The sequence below is a fragment of the Papio anubis genome, chromosome 1 (assembly GCF_008728515.1).
Source record: "Papio anubis isolate 15944 chromosome 1, Panubis1.0, whole genome shotgun sequence".
Classification (NCBI taxonomy): Eukaryota; Metazoa; Chordata; class Mammalia; order Primates; family Cercopithecidae; genus Papio; species Papio anubis.
This window is the reverse complement of record NC_044976.1, coordinates 52503152-52527054: the sequence shown is the minus strand read 5'-3', so window position 1 is coordinate 52527054 and position 23903 is coordinate 52503152. Positions and strand designations below refer to the sequence as shown.

The 23903-nt window shown below is 39.5% G+C and overlaps 1 protein-coding gene across 5 annotated transcripts; it reads left to right on the top strand.

The window, feature by feature from the left end:
• Positions 1-9: 9 nt before the first annotated feature.
• On the top strand, positions 10-23014 carry TMEM59 (transmembrane protein 59). Of its 5 annotated transcripts, none has more exons than XM_003891926.2 (8): positions 10-471; positions 6456-6561; positions 8360-8454; positions 10641-10793; positions 12341-12422; positions 13311-13395; positions 17682-17790; positions 22384-23014. In XM_003891926.2, exons 1-8 carry the CDS (start codon positions 283-285, stop codon positions 22537-22539), a joined length of 975 nt encoding a protein of 324 aa, XP_003891975.1. In that variant the 5' UTR covers positions 10-282; the 3' UTR covers positions 22540-23014. The 5 variants fall into 5 exon arrangements, with proteins under 5 accessions (XP_003891975.1, XP_009207288.2, XP_009207284.1 ...); XM_009209024.3 differs by having other exon boundaries at positions 26-50; positions 22384-22674; XM_009209020.2 differs by having other exon boundaries at positions 37-471; positions 13314-13395.
• Positions 23015-23903: the final 889 nt, after the last annotated feature.

Below are 23903 nucleotides of genomic sequence, written 5' to 3'. Positions count from 1 at the left end.
ACATGCCCCAGCCTGCCCCGCGAAGGGAAGACAGGGGGACCCGCTTCGCGGTAATGCTCGCGTTGGTTGAATTCGCCGCCTCACGCCCGCCTAGGAGAAGTTCGTAGTCCCAGAGGTGGGGCAGGAGGCGGCAGTTTCAGGCGGGTCAGGGCGGAGCTGAAGCGACGGCGGAGGCGGAAGCAACGGTCGGTGGGGCGGAGAAGGGGGCTGGCCCCAGGAGGAGGAGGAAACCCTTCAAAGAAAACAGCAACAAGCTGAGCTGCTGTGATAGAGGGGAACAAGATGGCGGCGCCGAAGGCAAGCCTCTGGGTCAGGACCCAACTGGGGCTGCCGCCGCTGCTGCTGCTGACCATGGCCTTGGCCGGAGGTTCGGGGACCGCTTCGGCTGAAGCATTTGACTCGGTCTTGGGTGATACAGCGTCTTGCCACCGGGCCTGTCAGTTGACCTACCCCTTGCACACCTACCCTAAGGTAGGGCCCGTCCGGAGCGGGCTGCGACCCTTCCCTGGCCGCCCATCTCTCGGCTCCCCACACGTATGTCGGCTCTGGCAACCTGGCTGTTCAATCCGCCTTTTAACCACTGTCTCCCATCTGTGTAGCTCCTGTTTTCCTCCCTAATCCTGCCTGCACCCCAATTCCTGCTGTCATTACCGGAAGTTTGTCCTGCACTACCCTGTGATAGGCTGAGGGACACAAAGATGAGAAAGACGCGATCCCTTTCCTCTGGGAGCTAGCTGGGCAGCAGGGGAGTCGAGCACTCAGAGGGAGGAGGATAGAGGAGGATATGGATGATTAATGCAGGGTCCTCGCCTCAAGGAGCCTAAGGGGGGTTTGTAGAAAGGGAGGCGCAGATAAGCGAGTCCACAAATGATTGATTCATAACCTTTGTTTACTAAGCGCCTCTCGGGGTCGGGAGCGTAGTCTTCAGGGAGTCAGACAAGTAGACAGTTCCACTGAAGTATAAAAAGCGTCACGAAGGCGGCTCAAGGAGTAGCGAGACGCCCAGGAATGCTGTCTGCCTATGTTGAGTTACTGTGTCCAAGACGCTGCCAAGAGGGACTGGGTTAGAGAAGAGGCAGTTAGGTGTCTGCCTACCAGAAACTGACCACTCAGTGCAGAAAACGGGGGATTCGTGGAGTGGGTAAAGAAACGAGACTGTAGACAGGAGAGGGTTCGCAGCTTACGGAGAGGTAATGGCCCTCCTCTCTATGCTTCCCCCCTTTTTAAGTACATACCTAACCCTCTTCACGTTGGTTTTTCAGCGTAAGATCTCTGTTTACTCAACATTCTAAATTGTTTGATGATTCCCACCACACGTTTCCCATGTATGATTTGAGTGTATGCCCTCCCCGACGTTGTTTTATGAGAGCTTTTGTTGATGTTGCTGGTGGTTTCCTCTTCGTTTTTCCTTCATCTCCTGTATGCTATTTGCTTAACCATTGTGGCTAGACCTCCTTGCTCTCTAAAACTGGAGTGGCTACGGAGACAGTTCCAGTGAAGCTTAGGATGTTCCATATTGGCGAGTGCTTTCAGGTCTTTGAAATGAAAAGTTCTAAGTGCCGGCACTTCTCAGATTTTGTTTACGGCTGGATTTTAAACTGCATGGAGATTATCAATTTTCAAAAACTGTGGGAGAGGGGACTGTGCTAAATTTTTCCAGAGATTTATGTAACAATCGAGAAAGAAGTGAGAAGTTTTAACTTCAGACTTAAATCGATGAATACTGCTTCTAACCACGTTATTTTTCTTCACTTCTTGTAAACTTCTCATCATTAAGAGGATTGTATGAGGAAGCTCATTAATATTGATTTGGCCTGGAATTGGGCTGAGACTTACTTACTATTGTTCTAGGGTTTGTTTCCTTTTTTTGAGATTTTCCTGGCAATTTTGTAGTATAAACCAGAATGTTGGGAGAATAATCAAATAATTTGAAAGGATACCTTCCTGGAACTTGTAGGTACTTTAATAATGTCCACTATTTTCTAACAATTGGTGTGATATCTATAAACCATTTTTACTTATTTATTAAAGCTTTTCTCACAAAGAACTCCAAATCATCTGGCTCCCTATAGGTCCTGGACTTGAAATTTATATAGACTCCACTGTTAGCCAGAGTGATGGGAGATTTATCATACTATTATTCCTAATTCTCACAACAACCCTGTAAAATAGGGTTTTAAAATTAAGGAAATTGAGGCTCAGAAAGGTTAAGTGTCTTGCCTAAGGTCACATACCCAAGAAATCGTGGAGTAGGAATTCAGCTTAAAACTGGCTACACTATGCTGCCTCCTATTAATAAACTTGCATTAAACATATTCGGCCGGGTGCGATGGCTCACACCTGTAATCCCAGCACTTTGGGAGGCCGAGGTGGGTGGATCACCTCAGCTCAGGAGATTGCGACCAGCCTGGACAACATGGCAAGACCTCGTCTCTGAAGAAAAAAAAAAAAAAAGAAAAAGAAAAAACTAGCCAGGCGTGGAGACGAGCATCTGTAGTCCCAGCTACTTGGGAAGCTGAGGTGGGAGGCTTGCTTGAGCCTGGGAGGCGGAGGTTACAGTGAGCCGAAATGTCACCAGTGCACTCCAGTCTGACAGTGAGACCCTGTCTCAAAAAAAAAAAAAAAAAAAAAAGGCTGGGCGCGGTGGCTCACTCCTGTAATCCCAGCACTTTGGGAGGCTGAGGCAGGTGGATCACCTGATGTCAGGAGTTCAAAACCAGCCTGGCCAACATGGTGAAACCCCATCTCTACTGAAAATACCAAAAAAAAATTAGCTGGGCATGGTGGCGGGCACTTGTAATCCCAGCTGCTCAGGAGGCTGAGGCAGGAGAAGCGCCTGAACCCGGGAGGCAGAGGTTGCAGTGAGCCTGCGCCATTGCACTCCAGCCTGGGCAACAAGAGGGAAACTCTGCCTCAAAAAAAAAAAAAAAAAAAAAAACCAGAAAAAAACCCACATATTTAACTATGTCACTGATTTCTATTGGCTCTCCTCTGTGCTTTGTGCTCCAGGAAAAAGCTTCGTGTGTTGTAAGAAATTAGATGAATTTTCAAACTCACATAGAGTTTGAAAAACGAGATAGAAATCTCGTTTTAGGCTGGGCGCTGTGGCTCATGCCTGTAATCCCAGCAGTTTGGAACGCCAAGGCAAGTGGATCATGGGTAGTCAGGAGTTCAAGATCAGCCTGACCAACATGGTGAAACTCCGTCTCTACGAAAAATACAAAAATTAGCTGGGCATGGCACATGCTTGTAATCCCAGCGACTCAGGAGGCTGAGGCAGGAGAACCGCTGGAACCCGGGTGGTGGAGGTTGCAGTGAGCCGAAATTGCGCCGCTTCACTTCAGCCTGGGACACAGAGCAAGACTGCATCTCAAAAAAAAAAAAAAATCTCATTTTAATGACACTTTTTGAGAACTAATTATTTGTTGCAAGAAAGTAGAATACCTGTTTGTAAGTAGTTATTTTTAAATTATTCTATCTTTTATCTACAGAAAATGCAAGTGCATAATTTATCTCGGACGAAAAAACAAGAGACATAAATCATGTTAATAAAAAAGCTAATTAGAGCTAGCCTGGTCATTTATTAATGGAGTGTGGTCTCTAGAACCATACAAACCTGGTTTTATTCCCAGTTCCTTGATTACTGTTTGTCCTTGCTGATCACTTAACTTCTATTTATTTATTTTTTAATTTAAAATAATTGAAACAGAGTCTTGCTCTGTTGCCCAGGCTGGTCTCAAACTCTTGGACTGAATGGATCCTTATGTCTTGGCCTCCCAAACTGTTTGGATTACATCCATGAGCCACGGTGCCTGCCCTAAATAGTACCATTGAGGGACCTTCTAATTATGAATTTAGCTGGTATTTCCTATGGTGGAAGCACCATTTATTGTGTCCTAAATCAGAGGAGATACATGTTATATAAGCTTGCCAGTCATTTGGGATAAATAGGGCATGAAATATTTACTTGAAATCATTATTTTTGTATATATAACATGAAATACTTAGAATAAAGATATGATTCTTAATAGCTACCAGTTGAGTGCCTGCCCCATACCAGATGTTGCATAATTTGTTAAGTCTTAACACAGTGCCTGGCACATTGTAGATGCTCACTAAATAATAGTAATGCTATTGTAGATATAAATATATAATTATCCTAATAGTGAAGATTGACGCTCTACAATTATACAGGCAGTAGAAAATAAAGGAATAAATAGTAGTGAGGATTGATGTAAGAGTATTGTCCGTATTTTACAACTGAGGAAATAGATTAAGTAACTTGCCAAAGGTTGTGCAGAATAAGTGGCAAGTCTGAACTTCAAACTAGGGCTGATTCCTGAAACCTAGTCTCTTTTCACCATGCCATATGGTTTTCTGAAATTGGTACTGGATGACTTACTAGGTTTCTTTAACAAAGGAAAGCATATCTAAGAATGAAATGGCATGTGATATAGCTCATACTAATGAGCTTATGCTTCCTCTGTGCAGTATAAGGAAATATGTGGTGCTCCAAAGACATAAAATAATTCTTTAACTGTTTTACAAAGCCTGCAAAAGCTACTCAGATATGAAATTTATCTTAATTTTTAAAATTCTTTCAATTTCATCTTAACAATAAATGCAGCTGGAACTGAGGTCCAAAAGTGTGCTACCTTCAAAGCTGTATGATAAAGTATATTTGATATTAGACTGCAGCCATCTCTTCTTGATGGATTGTTGCTGCTGCATAAATTTTACTAATCCTTTTGCTGGAAAGAAGTACATACTTTGTATTCCATTGGTTGCTAACTGGCATATGCACATGCTGTTTCCTTATTAGGTGTCTGCCAGTTTGTACACAGTATATCACACAGTAAGTTGAGGGGGCTCCCCCATATGCAATAGCTTTTTAAAAATACTTTTATTTTATCAAAGAAAACCCTGCTGAAGACATTAGTCATATTAAGCAGTTAATATTTTACAGTAATGAAGAACTAGATGTCCATCCTATCTTGAGCTTTCACACATATACATTGATGCCTGTAATTGTTTTCTATTTTAAAAATCTATTAACACTATTACCATTTATTAAGAACCTTCTACATCCCAGGCACTGTGCTGGAAATAGCTTCCAAATTATTGAGGAATTTGGAGATAATGGCTGTTCTCTCCTTTTTTGATGAGAAACCTGAGATTCTTAGGTAAAATAACTTATGCACTCACCCAAAAGGTTTGATCTAGGTCTGGCTGATTGCAGTGTCCTTTCCCATGCAGCACACTGTTGCTCCAGTGTTTTCATTTAATGTAAGCCCAAATTTTTTTTTTTTTTTTTTTTTTTTTTGAGATGGAGTCTCGCTGTGTCTCCCAGACTGCAGTGCAGTGGCGCGATCTCGGCTCACTGCAAGCTCCGCCTCCCAGGTTCACACCAGTCTCCTGCCTCAGCCTCCCGAGTAGCTGGGACTACAGGCGCCCGCCACCATGCCCAGCAAATTTTTTGTATTTTTAGTAGAGACAGGTTTTCACCATGTTAGCCAGGATGGTCTCGATCTCCTGACCTCGTGATCCACCCGCCTCGGCCTCCCAAAATGCTGGGATTATAGGCGTGAGCCACCACACCTGGCCTAAGCCCAGTTTTTAAAAATCCTTTCATATAAACATTTTTATAGATGTATGCCTTACTTTATCAGGCCCTTGTGTCACCATTTGCCATGTGAAGCTAGTCTGATACTTTTCCTGATAAGCCTGGTGATTCATATAAACATGGATGTGACAGAAGTATGCCACTGGTCCTAGGGTACTTGCTTACTCCTTTCTATTGCTGTTGAAGTTCTAGTTATATCACCGTTGTATTTTTTGTTGTTGTTTTGTTGTTGTTTTTTAAGCAACAGGGTCTCACTTTGTACCCCAAGCTGGAGTGCAGTGGTGTGATTATAGCTCACTGTACCCTCAAACTCCTGGGCTCAAACAATCCTCATACCTCAGCCTACTGAGTACTAGGGCTACAAGTGTGCACCACCATACCCAGTTATTTTTGTGTGTGTGTTTGTTTTGGTACAGATGGGGTCTCGCTGTATTGTCCAGGCTGACCTTAAACTGTTGGCCTCAAGCAGTCCTCCTGCCTCAGCTTCCCAAAACCCTGGGATTACAGGTGTGAGCCACTGCACCTGGCATGTCACTATTGTTTTTATTTTTAATTTCCCCCTCACAGATTGTAACCAAAGAAAATGGAAAAAGGGTAGTGGTCTTACCTACTAGGCTTTTTTCTTGGTATCACTTTTAAAATAAGGAACTAAAACCTCTGTATGGCAAAGGTCTTGAGTATCAACTGGCTCCTATCATTTTTTTCTTTCAGTTATGAAACTTATAGGATGATTTGTAATAAACGTTACTAACTGCTTTCTTCCTAACCCATTTTCCCCTGAGGAAAAAAAATACTATTTTTTGGTAACCCTTCCTGTTCTTGAACTCCCTAGGAAGAGGAGTTGTACGCATGTCAGAGAGGTTGCAGGCTGTTTTCAATTTGTCAGTTTGTGGATGATGGAATTGACTTAAATCGAACTAAATTGGAATGTGAATCTGGTAAGATGCTATGCTAACAACATCAGCTGTATGTAACACTGTTGTTTTCTTTGTGATAACCTTTTAAAGTATTTTCCTTAGGAAATGGCAAGCACACTGTTGAAACTAGTCATCTAACATACTGTAATTATTATGGATTTAAGAGTTTTCGTAGCTGCTGCTAGAAATTTCATGGGCTTTAAATTTCATCTGTTTGTTGAGACAGTGTTTATTTTCTGCTGTGAATAGGACACCTTTGTTTAACCAACTTTCTGTCAGACAAATGCAGTAAAATTACCTTACTCACAATTCATTACTACCTTTTCACAAATAGTATAATTTTCCTAAACCTTTCAATCATAAGTTCATTGATTTATCTCCAAGTTTTTTACTGAATCAGGCCTTTGACTCAGTATTTAATAGCGTATTCTTCATTGGTCAGGCCATTAAAATAAGTAGCCAGAGGCTTTGTCATCTGTTAAACCACTTTTCTTTCTTTTTGCTAAAAGCAGTCTGTTTAATAAAAGAAACCTGCAATCAGGACACAATTGACGTTTAACTTTTTAAATAACTATAATGGAATGTTCTCCATTCATTACACTGTTTTTAGCATAGAAGGAGGCACCTTTTCCCCATCACTATGCCATGACTCACATACAGTCTTCTTTGATATCATAACAGTATTTTTGCAGCTCAGTCTCCTAACTGATCATCTTTATATATGCATAATGCTGTCCAGTTTATTATCTAGCGCTTCTGAGAAGTGTATTACAAATGCATTACTGAGTTGGGAAAAAATGAAATTGGTATAGTGGTAAAATGTTATATCACAAGAAGGAAATGGATTTAATGAACTAAATGACAGTATATCTGGTAGAGACCTATTTCAACATTAGAATCATCTGCTATAGAACATTTTCTAGTTCAATTTTCTTTTTTTTTGAGACGGATTCTCGCTCTGTCCCCAGGCTGGAGTGCAGTGGCGTGATCTCAGCTCACTTCAAGCTCCGCCCCCCCGGGTTCATGCCATTCTCCTGCCTCAGCCTCCCGTGTAGCTGGGACTACAGGCGCCTGCCACCACGCCCGGCTAATTTTTTTTTTGTATTTTTAGTGGAGACGGGGTTTCACCGTGTTAGCCAGGATGGTCTCGATCTCCTGACCTCGTGATTCGCCCGTCTCAGCCTCCCAAAGTGCTGGGATTACAGGCGTGAGCCACCACACCCGGCCTAGTTCAATTTTCTTAGACTTTCAGATGTTAGGCTGATTGTTTTATTTTTCTGTTGCCACGTGTATACCCTTACTTCTTAACTGAGTGATCTGGTTCTTAACAATAATACTGTATATTTGTATAAATCATTAAAATATATTATTTCATTCAACCCTATGCAGTGGGTTGTGTTATTTCTGTTTTAGATATATAGAAATCAGTAGTCAGAGGTTAAACTGCTCAGCCCAGGTCACACACACCAACAAATGATGGAACTAAAACTTTTTGAGTGGTATCTTCAGGATGCCAATCCAGTGCATTTTCTACTACACAAGCCTTAGCTGCAAGGGTCCTCTTATATGAATGTCATGTGGCCAGAGCCTGGGTGTATAATTAATAGATTTGTATCTAAAACATTTGACTTGTAGGAGGGAGACAATATGGAGTTCTGTTAAAGATACATTTCCTACTACTATATTACCAAATTTGGAAATTGACATTGATGAAATCTTTTTTAAGTATAAGAATTTTTTTAATAAAATATCAAATCCTTTTCTTTCCTCTTTCCCTTTCCCTTTTGTTTCTTGTAATTTGACTATTTTTCTCTTACAGCATGTACAGAAGCATATTCCCAATCTGATGAGCAATATGCTTGCCATCTTGGTTGCCAGAATCAGCTGCCATTCGCTGAACTGAGACAAGAACAAGTACGAAACAATACTGCCTTTCAAACTAGCCTGCTTAGATGGCACTGACTTGTGTTGCTTGAAGTGTTTATCACCCACTCGATCCTATTTTAGTGTTATATATATATAATATATAAATATATAAAATATATAAATTTGACTTTCAGCAAACAAAATTTGTTTGCAAATAAAAAAGTCAGTTGAATAATTGCACTTGTATAATGCTTTACTATTAAAAGTTATGCCTACATTCATAATCTTATTTTGTTTCTTCCCACATTCCAGTGAAGATATTATCCTCATTTTACATATGAAAAAACTAAGGCTCAGAGGAATTATTTCAGAGTTCTTTTTCTCCATCCCAACTTCCATTGGACAGTTGCCATTGCCTTAACTCAGATTATCATCATTTCTTATCTGTATTTTTAAGTTAACTTCCAAACTGTTTTTCTAATTTAACCCTTTCTAACTCCATCCTTTACTGTGTCCAGATTTTTTTTTCTAAATTTCATCATGCCATTATCCTGTCTTATATAACCAGTAGCTCCCAATTACATGTAGATTTAAGTCCAAACTGTTTATCACAACCTAGCTCCTGATTACTTCTCCAATGCCATCGCTTAAAATTCCTGACAAGGGAATTTCATACTCTATTCTCCAGACATACTGGGAGAAGTTTCTTAATTTTTGCACAGGAAATAGTCACATGTACAAACTCAAAAGATAAAAAGAGTATACATATAGTGAAAAGTCTCCCACCCCTGTCTCTTAGCCACTCAGTTTTCCCTCATACATGTAGCCAAGGTTACTAGTACACAGATATGTTCTGCATATACAAGGATGTACACATGTATTTTATAAATATAAGTATACATAAAGAGCTTCTACTAATTTTTTTCTACTACATAATATTGTGTAGATATATTATAATTTATTTAGGCAGTTCCTTATTTGTGAACATGTAAGTTGTTTCTAATCTTTTTATTTTGTAAATAATATCTATTTTGCACATTTGTGAGTATACCTGTAGAATAAAATCATATGGCTAGAACTGCTGAGTTAAGAGGTATATGCTTTTTTTATTTTTATGTTTTTTAGAGATGGGGATCTCACTATATTACCCAGTCTGGCCTCACGCTTCTGGGCTCAAGTGCTACCATAGATACCACTGCACTCCAGACTGGGTGACAGAGCGAGACACTGTCTCAAAAAAAAAAAGAAAAAACAAACATATAAAGAAACAAAGTAGAACCAAAGCTATCCCTAGAGTTTAGTAAATGGCATCCCACGCTTGTGCTTTAGAGGGGCCCAGTGCTGCTAAAGAAGTCAAGAAGTCAGAATTGGAGGAGGAAAGATGACATCATTTGTCAAAATCCTTTTTTTTTTTTTTTTTTTTTTTTTGAGGCAGAATCTCGCTCTGTCACCAGGCTGGAGTGCAGTGGCGTGATCTTGGCTCACAGCAACCTCCGCCTCCCTGGTTTGAGGGAGTCTCCTGCCTCAGCCTCCTGAGTAGCTGGGACTACAGATGTGTGCCACCACGCCTAGCTAATTTTTGTATTTTTAGTGGAGATCGGGTTTGACCATGTTGCCCAGATGGTCTCAATCTCTTGACATCATGATCCACCCACCTCAGCCTCCCAAAGTGCTAGGATTACAGGCGTGAGCCACCATGCCGGGCCATTAAAATCTTATCAGTAGCTTACTACATATACTCAGCCCATAAATACTCCCTTCACCCTGCCCTGTTGTCAGATGTCTACCATTTTATGTATATATTCTTCTGATTGATTTTTTCCTTCCCCTTTTCCATTGATGTTCATTATAGCATGATTTATTCTCGATGAAAACATTAAAGATGAGAATGATATGATTTGTCCCTTCCTGTTCTACCCTTGAGGACTTGCTGGTCCTCGTTTAATTACATCTTAAGAGTCTTCTTATTTTTGGACTTAATTCAAAAGCCTGTTATTCTGATAGAGGTGACAGGGAGCTAGTAAGTGTGTTTGGTGGCAAATTAAAGTAGCCTTGGTTTTTAAGCCTTACCATAATTTGCATAGATAACTAAGAGTTTAATGCTATTAGATTATGGTAGATGTATTTGTTTGTATCCTGTCCCATTAAGGATTTGAGTAATCTTGATTATGTTGTTCTCTTGAATGTACATATGTAAAAAATAATGCATTTCTCATTATTTATTTTATTTTTAGCTTATGTCCCTGATGCCAAAAATGCACCTACTCTTTCCTCTAACTCTGGTGAGGTCATTCTGGAGTGACATGATGGACTCTGCACAGAGCTTCATAACCTCTTCATGGACTTTTTATCTTCAAGCTGATGATGGAAAAATAGTCATATTCCAGGTGACAACAGTGCTTCATGGATTCATCTAAATACCAACAACAGTAAATGTATATGTTTTAAATGAGTGTTTCAGCATAGAACCATACTCAGTCACTTACAAATACTTATCATCAAGTAAGAATTACTTATTTGGCCCTACATTAAAATATTGGACATCAGTTTGATTACCCTTCCCTTTGCCCATTAAAAGCCTTATCTAAAGCCCGTTAGTTTTTATCTCACCAGAACTCTGAGTCTTTTAAATTTTATGGTGGTTAAATTGATAAAATGAAATCTTTAAATATGAGAGATAATAATTAATATACTTTTAATGTAAACAGTGGCCATATATCATTACATATGGATATCAGATAAAAACAATATGACATAATTTTTAGTTTTTTATAGTGCTTTTACTCATAACTCTTATAAGAGAACTTCTTGAAGAAGTATTTTGCCTAGAGAGGTAATGTCTCCTATCTCATCATTTACCATGTGATAATAACTGTTATTCCCTGGAGGTTGTATTGTACTAGATGTATTATCTCGGATTTTCAAACAACTTAATGAGGTTATATTATTCCTATTTTATTGATGAGGAAGGTGAGAGTAACTTGTTGCAGTTGCACTGCCGATAAGTAACAGAATTAAGCTTAAAACCCAGGACACTTTAGCACCAAGGCCCATATACTACCCTACCATGCTTTTAATTCAGTAGTTGAATTCCTCAAATTTACCAGTCAACAGAGTTTATGTTGTGTCTTCCTCTCGGGTAATAAAATAAACCTTTTAAGTACTGTAGCTAAGTAAGTGACTTAATGTATGGCTGGTATGTGATTTTTAGCACTACCCTGAACCTTGGGTCCCCTCTACTTAATTTGGTAATAAGTAAAATGCAGGAATTTTCTCTTTAAATTCATGAACAAGTTCTATGTCCTAAAGCTACTTACATCAAAGCATAAGTTGACTCTCAGAGTGAAGCCCTCATTCATTCCTCATTAGATAGGAGATTAGCTCTGTGTCTGTCTAAAGTCTGTGTGAATTTGAGCATAACTGGGATGGAGAAACCCCCATTCTAGAGGATCAGAACTATTCAGAAAATGTAAAGTATGGAGTGTTTGGCTGTAATTTATGGATTCCTCATACCTAGGGAATAATGGAATGTTTCATATGAGAAGAAATAGAGATAATATGTGTTTAGCCAAAAGTTTTGGCAGTCTGATAAATTATTCCTGATCAACTAGAATTAGAACTCATTTCTGCAAGGTATAGTATTTAATGTAGTATGTAATGATTTATCGCTCTCTCCCTTAAAAAAAAAAAAATGTTGTCAGGAAGTTAAACTAACATAAATCTGCCAGAAATCTGTTTCTTTGCAAGGCACTGGTTCTAATGTTTAGGAAGTGCAATTAAAATATATTGTGGTTAACATGTTTTATTTTTTATACAGTATTTCTGTTACTCTTTCACAATTTAAATGTTTAAAGAGATGATGTGTTTTAGAACTTGTTACTGAAAAAAAGCTAAAGAAGTACAAATGACTTAATTGCTTTCATTATTATTTTAGTCTAAGCCAGAAATCCAGTATGCACCACATTTGGAACAGGAGTCTACAAATTTGAGAGAATCATCTCTAAGCAAAATGTCCTGTAAGTTTTATTTTAAGTAGCTTAGATAAAAACATTAGCAGTCAAATCTGCTTGTAGTAGAGTTGGTTGTGTTTTTTTTTTTTTTCCACTGATGGAACATAAACAGATAATTTCTAAAACAGTGGTTCTCAAACTTTCATGTGTATTAGAGTTTGGAGAGCTTGTTCAAACACAGATTGCCGGGCCCCACCTCCAGAGTTTCTAATTTACTAGGTCCGGGAGAAGACCTGAGAATTTCTATTTCTCACAAGTTCCAGATTTTGCTGATGCTACTGGCCTGGGGGCCACACTTTGAGAATCACTATTCTAAAAACATTTAGTTTGCTTCAAAGGATGTTTTGAGCATGAACTAATCAACTATTCTGGTATTTCCCAATAAATTGACCAAATAATGAAAAATACCAAAAGTATGAGTCCCCATTCTATTTTTATTTCCATGTTAGAGGTGAATTTTGACTCATAAGAACATAAAACATCAAGCTAAAGCAGAGCTTACCTTGTAAAATTTACTCATACCTTATTTTAGATACTATTTAATTAGCCTTCTAATTATTTTGGTAGGTGGGAGTGGGTAGATAATGATAGCACATAACATAAGACCATCTTTAACTTTAATTAGATTAAAATAAACCAAATCCAAGCTCACATGTAATTAAGCAGAAAGCATCAATGCCAATAAGAATTTGAAAATAAAACAGGAAACTCATAATGCGGTAGAATATTCATTTGGTTTTGATGTGCTAGAAAAACTGATACGTATTATAAAATGTATCAGATGACACAAACAAAAACAATTGGATATCTGTAAACTGTGTATATCTAGAAGTAGTCATGTGAGACTAGGTTTTGGGATGTAGGGTATAATAAACTCATACCTTACTATTTCAGCAGATCTGCAAATGAGAAATTCACAAGCACACAGGAATTTTCTTGAAGATGGAGAAAGTGATGGCTTTTTAAGATGCCTCTCTCTGTATGTATTCCTCTTTATTGTGTGTATAACAGATAAAATCTGGCTTGTATCAGAGAGATACATTACTTTTTATTATTTTAAAATTAGCACCTCAAAAGTAAACCTTTTTACTTTTTCCCTTCCAAGATTGTACGTTAGATATTTTAGTGTGTTTAAAAGGTTATAGGCATACTACTTGAATAAAACCCACGCAGGTAGTTTTTTTTCACAGTACAGGAGCATACTTCTTGTTAGAATCTCTTGATTTATGTTGAATGTGCTTCTCCACACATTTAAATTAAGCTTTAATTTCACATATGTCTGAGGCCAGGCACGGTGGCTCACGCCTGTAATCCCAACAGTTTGGAAGACCAACGCAGGTGGATCACCTGAGATCAGGAGTTCAAGACCAGCCTGGCCAACATGGCGAAACCCCGTCTCTACTGAAAATCCAAAAATTAGCCGGGCGTGGTGGCGCATGCCTGTCATCCCAGCTACTCAGGAGGATGAGGCAGGAGAATGGCTTGAACCTGGGAGGCAGAGGTTTCAGTGAGCTGAGATTGCACCACTGCACTCCAGCCTAGGTGACAGAGTGAGATTCTGTCTCAAAAAATAAAATAAAACAAAATAAAATAAAAAAGTTTGAATGGTTTAGGGATCAGATTTTTGTTTTTGTTTTTATCTGCATGGCCAGATTTGAGGCTAGAAGAGCTGGATAAGGACTCTAGATTAAGAAGGGCTTTGTATTCTATACTAAGGAGTATCAGCTCTGTGCCAAGAGTTTTTAAGGGTAATGGTAAAGTGGGCAAGTGAGAGTAGTGGGTACCATATGCCCTCCTAGGAAAAAATATCAAGCCTTATGAGGGTGAGAGGCAGGTTTTATCAAAGTGTGCATATTTCCTCTTCTCCAAGGAATTCGGATATGATCCCTCCCCCACATTTTACTCCTCCCCACCCCCCCAAAAAAAGGAAACAGAGAAAGCTAGTGGGCCATGTCACTTATTGACTGTTACCTACTCTGTGTCAGATACCAGGCCAAGCATTTCAGTGAGTGGTATTGCTGTATAGTGTGTTCATTCTAGTGGACTGTTCTATCTCAAGTATAAAACTTCAGTAGTCCAAACCACATGCTCCCTGTAATTTCTTATAGAAACAGTTTCTTGAGAGGTGTTATCGTGTATCATTAGAGTTAGGTGGACCTTACAAATTAATACCTTTTACTAGGCAAAATGTTTAAAAGACTGTATGAGAAAACAAGGATTAAACTTTAAATTTTATCCTTCTTTCATTTCTAAACCTGGTTTTGAGCTTGTCCAACAAAGGGCAGTTTTTCTCTTTCCAATATTTAGGATGTTTGTTGCAGTTTGATAGTTCTGTGAAACCTAAATAATTAATCTTAAATTACAGTTCTCAGTACTGTACTACCTGGCATATTATTGGTGATTTATTGACCTTTAACATTTTGTCATTATATGCTGTGTGTGTTTTTTTTAAAATCTAACACTTTAAAAGTGATTTTGTGAAACAACTAACTTTATAACTAGAAATGTATTTCTTAGAAGTTTTTGGCCAGGCGCGGTGGCTCACGCCTGTAATCCCAGCACTTTGATCACGAGGTCAGGAGTTCAAGAGCAGCCTGCCCAAGATGGTGAAACCCCGTCTCTACTAAAAATACAAAAAAAATTAGCCAGGTGCGGTGGCAGGCGCCTGTAATCCCAGCTACTCGGGAGGCCAAGGCAGGAGGAGAATTGCTTGAACTCGGGGCGGAGGTTGCAGTGAACCGAGATCGCGCCACTGCACTCCAGCCTGGGCAACAGAATGAGACTCTGTCTCAAAAAAAAAAAAAAAAAAAGAAGTTTTTGTGCCCAAATGTAGATTATAATAGGATCCTATATTTGAATAAAAATTATGATTTTGGCCGAGTGCGGTGGCTCGTGCGTGTAATCCCAGCACTTTGGAAGGCCAAGGCGGGAGGATCACTTGAGCCCAGAGGTTCAAAATCAGTTTGGGTAACATAGTGAGACCCCATCTATCTCTACAAAAAATAAAAAAAATTAGCTGGGCATGGTGGCACACGCCTGTAGTCCCAGCTATCAAGAGGCTGAGGTGGGAGAATCACTTGAGCCCGGGAAGTCAAGGCTGCAGTGAGCTATGATCGTGCCACTGCACTGCCTGAGTGATAGAGCGAGACTGTCTCAAAAATTTTTTTTAAGTGTTCTTTTTTAAAATGCTTTTTCCCCTTCAGTGATCCCATTTGACTTTTAGAACAATACCCTGTGATAAGTAGGTGGTAATTTAGAGAGGTGAATTGACTACTCCCAAGGTTATACAGTCACTATGTTAGAATTCAAACCTAATTTTTCTAATTATACATCTTCTGCTCATCCTATTCTGCTGTAAATATTTACTTCCTAAAGTGTCATGATTTTTCCATGATTACATACAGAATCACTCAGCCAGTTATTGGAATCTGATCGTAGCTGTTAAAGAGACACCATTATCTCCAGAAAGGAAATTGAAGTCACTCTTTCTTCACTTGTGTTTCTTTTTGAAGAGCCAGGCACTGTGCTAGGGAGTTGAGACCTAGAAAAGATGTCAGGAGTTCTCAGGTCTAGACAGACATGGACAATAGTGATTGCTATACACATACACACTCCTACACATGTCTCATACACAGCATATAAAGACTGTATTTAAGTCTACTGGAGGTTTCAAGGGGAGGATTGACAGGCGAGATAGAAATATCTTGAGTAATGAGTAGACATTTTTGCTAGTTGTAGCAGAAGATTTACTTAAATTTTTTTTTTCAGATACACGGCCTCCTGCTCAATGTGTATAGGGTACATTACTGTATATGGAGGATAAGGAGAGTCAGAAATTTGACTGAACTGGGAAAACAGGAATAGAGAGAAGCAGGAACATAACATTAGTGTCAAGAAGAGGCTTCTATGTGAAGGATAGGTTGGAGAACTTTGGTAAATCAGGGAAGAAATTATGAAGCCTGAATTAGGGCAGTAGACAAGAACAGGAGATAATGGAGATAGTTGAAAATCTGTAGGATCTAGTCATTGTTTTGTTCTGGAGAGTGAAGGGATGAACCCCAGTTTTCTGGCTTAGGTAGTTGCTACTGGAATCCAGATATCAAATATATCCTCATTTTGCGGTAAATTCCTTAACTCTGTTAGGGCTGGAACATGGAGAGGAAAGTGGGTATTTTTTTCATTAAAAACGTGTTTTACTCTATTATCTTTCTAAATTGGGATACTTAAAGCATCATATGGGAGTTCCCTACTTTTAGATACAATACATTCTCCAAAGCCCGCCTCTTTTGCTGGCAGACAGTGACTGTGCTTACTGCATGTTCAAGTCTTGCCAGACTGTCAAGTGAGTGGTTAGGGTGGTAAGTATAGATCTCTTATTAGGCAGTGTTGGATGAGCAGAGATGTGAAAATTAGGGACTATCTGTGTTACACAGTTTGTCAGAGTTAGACTTTTAATTATTTAAAAATGGCTTGACTTTTTTTGAATCTTAGTAGGTCAATTATGAAAAAAACTTCAGGTGGGAGAATGGCTTGTGCCCATGAGTGCAAGGCCAGCCTGGGCAATACAGTGAGAGCTTGTCTCTATAAAAATTAAAAATAAATAAAAATAAATAAAAAACCTCTAATTGCTGATTCTCATAACTGGCCTTCTATCTTAAGATATTTTAATGATAAGGAAAATATAACTATCTCTTTACTGAGATATGCTATAATGGTTACAGAATGCCTTACAATAGATGTGCTCTTTTAAATTGAAGTATAAGTAAATTATGGCAAATTAAATATGTGAAGTATTCTAGGGAAACTGACTTCTGGAAGCCTGTTGTGATTTCTTTTATAAAACAAATGATCATTTTAAATTTACCTAGTCTATACCTGAACTTTATGGTATATTGGTTTTCTGAAAGCAAGTATAATAATTTGTATAATATATGACATTTGTACGACAGTGTACAATTTACAGGACACTTTCACTTGCCTTATATATTTAGCAGAAAGTCAAGTATATTTGATTTTATTATTATTACAAAAGTGATGTAGCCATGTTACAGAAACATTAGAAGTAGAGGAAAAAGACTTTATGCCAACCTAATGTAATAGCTATTAGTATAATATTTCCTTCTGTAAGTATGTTTTTTAATAGTTTCAAAGATAATCAACAAAGTTTTAATTGTACTGTTGAGCTAAGTACATAAGGTTGATTGACTAAGAATCTCCTGTTTCTTATGAAATTTTAATATAACTAATTGTTGATTTTTTTTCCAGTAACTCTGGGTGGATTTTAACTACAACTCTTGTCCTCTCGGTGATGGTATTGCTTTGGATTTGTTGTGCCACTGTTGCTACAGCTGTGGAGCAGTATGTTCCCTCTGAGGTAAATTTAATTCTAACCCTTAGACCATTTGAAGACTGAGCCCTGTGAGATATCATTTTAAACACCTTATTTGTTTAGCTGGAAAAACAAGGCCTCTCTACTAATAGAAAGAGAGAAGATGTGGTGGTTTTCATGTGGTAGAGGTTGGCACACATAAAAATTACAGGTTTGCAGCACAAGAATGGTTGTTCCCAGCTTTCTGTGATGCTAACTACCGTGGTGACATATATGTTGACTGGCTTGAGAAAAGTGTGTCTTTCTGACTCTCTAAGACTGAAAAGACCTGTTGACATCAGTTTCTAAGGCGATATATGGGAAAGAAGACTTTTTTTTTTTTTTTTTGAAACGGAGTCTTACTCTGTCACCCAGGCTAGAGTGCAGTGGCGCGATCTCGGCTCACTGCAAGCTCCGCCTCCCGGGTTCATGCCACTCTCTTGCCTCAGCCTCCTGAGTAGCTGGGACTACAGGCGCCCGCCACTGCATCTGGCTAATTTTTTTGTATTTTTTAGTAGAGACCGTGGTCTCGATCTCCTGAATTCATGATCCACCTGCCTCAGCCTCCCAAAGTGCTGGGATTACAGGCGTGAGCCACCGTGCGCAGCCTTTTTTTTTTTTTTTTTTTTTTTGAGGCACAGTCTCACTCTGTCGCCCAGGCTACAGTGCAGTGGCCAGGATCTTGGTTCACTGCAGCCTCTGCCTCCTGGGTTCAAGTGATTCTTCTGCCTCAGCCTCCTGAGTAGCTGGGACTACAGGCATGCGTCACCATGCCCAGCCAATTTTTGTATTTTCAGTAGAGATGGGGTTTCACCATATTGACCAGGCTGGTCCTGAACTCCTGATCTCAAGTGACCTGCCCACCTCTGCCTCCCAAAGTGTTGGGATTACAGGCATGAGCCACCATAGCCAGCCAGAGAGAAGATTTGTAGAACCATTTAATAGTTTAAATTAATTACCACAATATTAAGGAGCAGTGCTGCTTTAGAAGCAGCAAGGCTGGGCCAGGTGTGGTGCTCATGCATCTAATCCCTGCACTTTGGGAAGGCTAGGCAGGTGGATCACTTGAGCTCAAGAGTTTGAGAACAGCCTGGGCAACATGATGAGATCCTGTCTCTGCGAAAAATTATAAAAATTATCTGGGCATGGTGGTGTGTGCCCATGATCCCAGCTACTCAGGAGGCTGAGGTGGGAGGATCACTTGAGCCCAGAAGGTTGAGGCTGCAATAAACCAGGATTGTGCCACTGTATTACAGCCTGGTGACAGAACAAGACCCTGAGTCTCAAAAGAAAAAAGAAAAGAAAAGAAGAGAGAGGAGAGAGGGAGGGAGAGGGAGAGGGAGAGGAGAAATGCTGGAGTGTTTGATTTTGAGTTGTTATATTCTGGTATCTAACCCCATAAGAGATGGAAGACATTGTGACTTCCTTGGTAATTAAAATTTAACTGGCCCAAAAAATATAACTGTTAAGGTAAAGGATTTTTGTTTGGGGGAAAGGCTATAATTTGATTATTCAGTTTAGCTTTCAAGAACAGAAAAGTATTTATATAACTAAATATAGAATAATAATGGCTGTCAACATCTAATCCCACTGAAATAAACTTTAGTTTTCTTATACCTCCAAAGTGCCATAGAAAAAGAGAGAAAAGAAGAAGAGACAGAAATTAGAATATAATAATAAGCCATTGGCATGTGCCTAATACGGTGCTTGAACAACTGTTTTATCCTAACAGACTATAAAGATGTTTAAATATATGATTTGCACATGAAAAATTAAAATATTATGCTTAATATTTTTATTAAGGTGATATAATTGATGTAGGTACCTAGAAACTGGGACAGGATAATGTTGATAACAACATTTGTATAGTCTTTAAAATTTACAAAGTATTTTCATATACCTTCATATTCTTCTCATCTAACTAAAATTTTGTGTCCTTTAACCAGCATCTCCTCAGTCTCCTTCCTCCCTTCAGTGGCTTCTTTCATGTTGATGTATAAAATCAAACAGTTCCTGGTTGCTGCTTCAAGATCTTTAAATGTTGTTAGGTAGAGTTGTGAACATTTTTCTTTCACAGTGCCCCAGAGCCAGTGGTCACATGTGAATTCTGAGTTTTAAGGAGGCCTACTATATCAGATCCGTGTCCAACCTATCAACCACTGAATTTTTTTTTTTTTTTCCAGACAGGGTCTCACTCTGTCACTGAGGCTGGAGTGCAATGGCACAATCTCAGCTCACTGCAATCTCCACCTCCCGGGTTCAAGTGATTCTCATGTCTCAGCCTGCTGAGTAGCTGGGACTACTACAGGTGCACACCACCACACCCGGCTTATTTTTGTATTTTTAGTAGAGATTGGGTTTCACCATGTTGGCCAGGTTGGTCTCGAACTCCTGACCTCAAGTGATTCACCTACCTCAGCCTCCCAAAGTGCTGGGATTATGGGCGTGAGCCACCGCGCCTGGCCTGAACTTGTCTTAAAGCTACTCTCTTACTGGAAAAGCTTAAGGTACTGGGGCAACTCCTTGCGGGATAGTTGTTCCCCTGAGGCAGCAGTCCAGTAGAACACATCTGAAACATGTATGAATAAGCAACTATTGTGACAGTCACTTTTAGAACATTTTCATCAGCCCAGAAAGAAAATCTGTACTCTTAGTAATTGCTCCCCATTTTCTCCCAAGCAGCAGCAGCAGCTGCACCAGCCCCACCCCCATCTCACCCTCCAGTCCTAAATAGCCAATATGTAGTCTCTTGTGACTGGCCTCTTTCACTAAGCATATTTTCAAGGTTCATCATGTTACAGCATGTATCACTTTATCATCTTTTTTTTTTTTTGAGATAGAGTCTCGCTCTATCGCCCAGGCTAGAGTGCAGTGGTGCAACCTCGGCTCACTGCAAACCTCCGCCTCTCGGGTTCAAGCGATTCTCCTGCCTCAGCCTCCCTAGTGGCTGGGACTACAGGCACGCACCACCACACCCAGCTAATTTTTATATTTTTAGTAGAGATGGGGTTTCACTATGTTGGCCAGACTGGTCTGGAACTCCTGACCTCAGGTGATCCACCTTCCTCAGCCTCCCAAAGTGCTGGGATTACAGGCTTGAGCCACCATGCCCAGCCAGGATAGCATGTATCACTTTTGATAAATTCTTGAAGGTGCTCTTTATTCAGCATCTTTTAAAAACACCTTTCCAGTAGTAGGTACTTCTGTGTAGTTCTTGCTTTATAATCTAGTGAGTTGCCCTGCCAGTGATATCAGCACTTCAGTTTCTAACTTTTGAATATGGGGATTTGTTGCTGTATGAGTAGATTAACAATAGAATCTATACCATTTCTTTTTTTTTTGAGACAGAGTCTCACTTTGTCCCCCAGGCTGGAGGGCAGTGGCGTGATCTCAGCCCACTGCAACCTCTGCCTCCCGGGCTTAAGTGATTATTGCGCCTCAGCCTCCTGAGTAGCTGGAATTACAGGCACGTACCACCATGCCTGGCTAATTTTTTGTGTTTTTAGTAGAGACAGGGTTTCACCATGTTGGCCAGGCTGGTCTTGAGCTCCTGACCTCGAGTGATCTGCCTGCTTCAGCCTCCCAAAGTGGTGGGATTACCGGCGTGAGCCACTGCACCCGGCCTCTGCTTATTAGTAAAGACTTTTCACTTTGCTTTTCTGCCTTTAAGAGATATGTATGGACAGGCGTGGTGGCTCACACATGTATCCCAACACTTTGGGAGGCCAAGGTAGGAGGATCACTTGAGGCCAGGAGTCTGAGACCAGCCTAGGCAACATAGCAAGACCCCATCATTTAAAAAAAAAGAAAGAAAAATTAGCTAGACATAGTGGTGCATGCCTATAGTCCTAGCTACTCAGGAGGCTGAGGCAGGAGAATCACTTGAGTCCAGGAGTTCAAGGCCTTGTAGTGAGCTATGATCACACCACTGCACTCCAACCTGGGTAACAGAGCAACACCCCATCTCTTTAAAAAAAAAAAAAAAAAAGACAGAGACATTCATACGTATATTACCTACTCTCAAAAGATGTTAGATATTAACATTATTCTCTAAGGGGTTTTATGACATTTGCAGTGATTCTGTTTTATGCTTTCATTCTTTTAGTATCTTCTTGGATATGGTAGTAACAATTAAGGAACTTTATATATTTATGAAGACCTTTCTATCAGTGTTAGAGCATTTCATGCATATTCTTTTTTCTCACAGCCTTTTCAAATAGCATCTATCATTTTCCATACATGTTAAGCTAAAACATTTAGGAGCAGAAAGACTTACACCAAATTATTTTACCACTTGGTAGGAGAGCTAAGATGTTGAAGGACTTGATCACTTAAGGCATCCATAGCTATTTTTCTTGATACTCAGTTGTTATACTCCTGAGGATTTTAACTTGAGACGTGGAACAGCTTTCTTTGGCCATCCACTGGGAGCTGAATCATGTGTCTACAACATTTTGAGAAAAAGCATTCTTCTTTCTTAAAGTTGTTTATAGAATTTTTTTTTACTAACCATTTATAAATTAAATTGTTATTTGAAGACTTACTTGGAGAGGTTCCTAATTATCCAGACTACTAATGTACATTGGTTTTCTTTTGCAGAAGCTGAGTATCTATGGTGACTTGGAGTTTATGAATGAACAAAAGCTGAACAAATATCCAGCTTCTTCTCTTGTGGTTGTTAGATCTAAAACTGAAGATCATGAAGAAGCAGGGCCTCTACCTACAAAAGTGAATCTTGCTCATTCTGAAATTTAAGCATTTTTCTTTTAAAAGAAAAGTGTAATAGACATCTAAAATTCCACTTCTCATAGAGCTTTTAAAATGGTTTCATTGGATATAGGCCTTAAGAAATCACTATAAAATGCAAATAAAGTTACTCAAATCTGTGAAGACTGTATTTGCTATAACTTTATTGGTATTGTTTTTCTAGTAATTTAAGAGGTGGATATTTGGGATTGTATTAGTATTTTACTAATATCTGTAGCTATTTTGTTTTTTGCTTTGGTTATTGTTTTTTTCCCTTTTCTTAGCTATGAGCTGATCATTGTTCCTCCTCACCTCCTGCCATGATACTGTCAGTTACCTTAGTTAATAAGCTGGATATTTAGTAGAATATGATGCTTCTGCTCAGGAATGGCCCACAAATCTGTAATTTGAAATCTAGCAGGAAATGACCTTTAATGACACTACATTTTCAGGAACTGAAATCATTAAAATTTTATTCGAATAATTATGTGCTGAAATTTGAGTATCTGATTTTCTAGGCCTTCCCTCCTACCCCTGCCCAACCTAGATAAGAATTATGACATGTTCTGTGTCTATTGCTATTGCTATATAATGTGATGGTCAGGGACCATTTTGATGCAAAAATGATCTTTCAGCAGTACATTTGATGTTATTTTGCACAGGCTATAGGTTTTTGTTTGATGAGTCTTTCCAAGGAACTATTTTTCTCTGTTAGACAGTATATCAAGTATAAGGTAAACGTATTTTTTTGCTCTTGTTACTGAGGCTGGAGTGCAATGGTATGATCTCAGCTCACCGCAGCCTCCACCTCTGAGGTTCAAGCAATTCTCCTGCCTCAGCCTCCCAAGTAGCGGGGATTACAGGCATGCGCCACCACACCTGGCTAATTTTGTATTTTTAGTAGAGATGGGTTTTCACCAGGTTGGCCAGGCTGGTGTCAAACTCCTGACCTCAGGTGATCCACCCACCTAGGCCTGCCAAAGTGCTGGGATTACAGGCGTGAGCCACCGCGCCCAGCGTATACCAGAATTTTGATATAATTCACTGTTATTATACCATAAAATATTAAAAACTTTGTAAACCAATACTTTCCTCATTCACAGTGGCATTGCTGACAACTATGTCAGTGCTATTTGACTAAAGAGTAAGTTAGTCACTCCTCCTATGGCCTAGTCTTTAGCCTTCCTGAGTCCAAATAAAAAGCAGTTAACAGCTAATCAAGGAAGACTTTGGTCACAAAGTGTAGGGTTTTATTTTTAGGTTTGTCTAGATTTGGATGATAGAAAGTTGTGAACACATCCAGATGGGGAAGAAAGGAGGAATTAGCAGTCATTGTCAAGCAGTCATTGTTTCTTTGTTATTTTTGTTAGAAA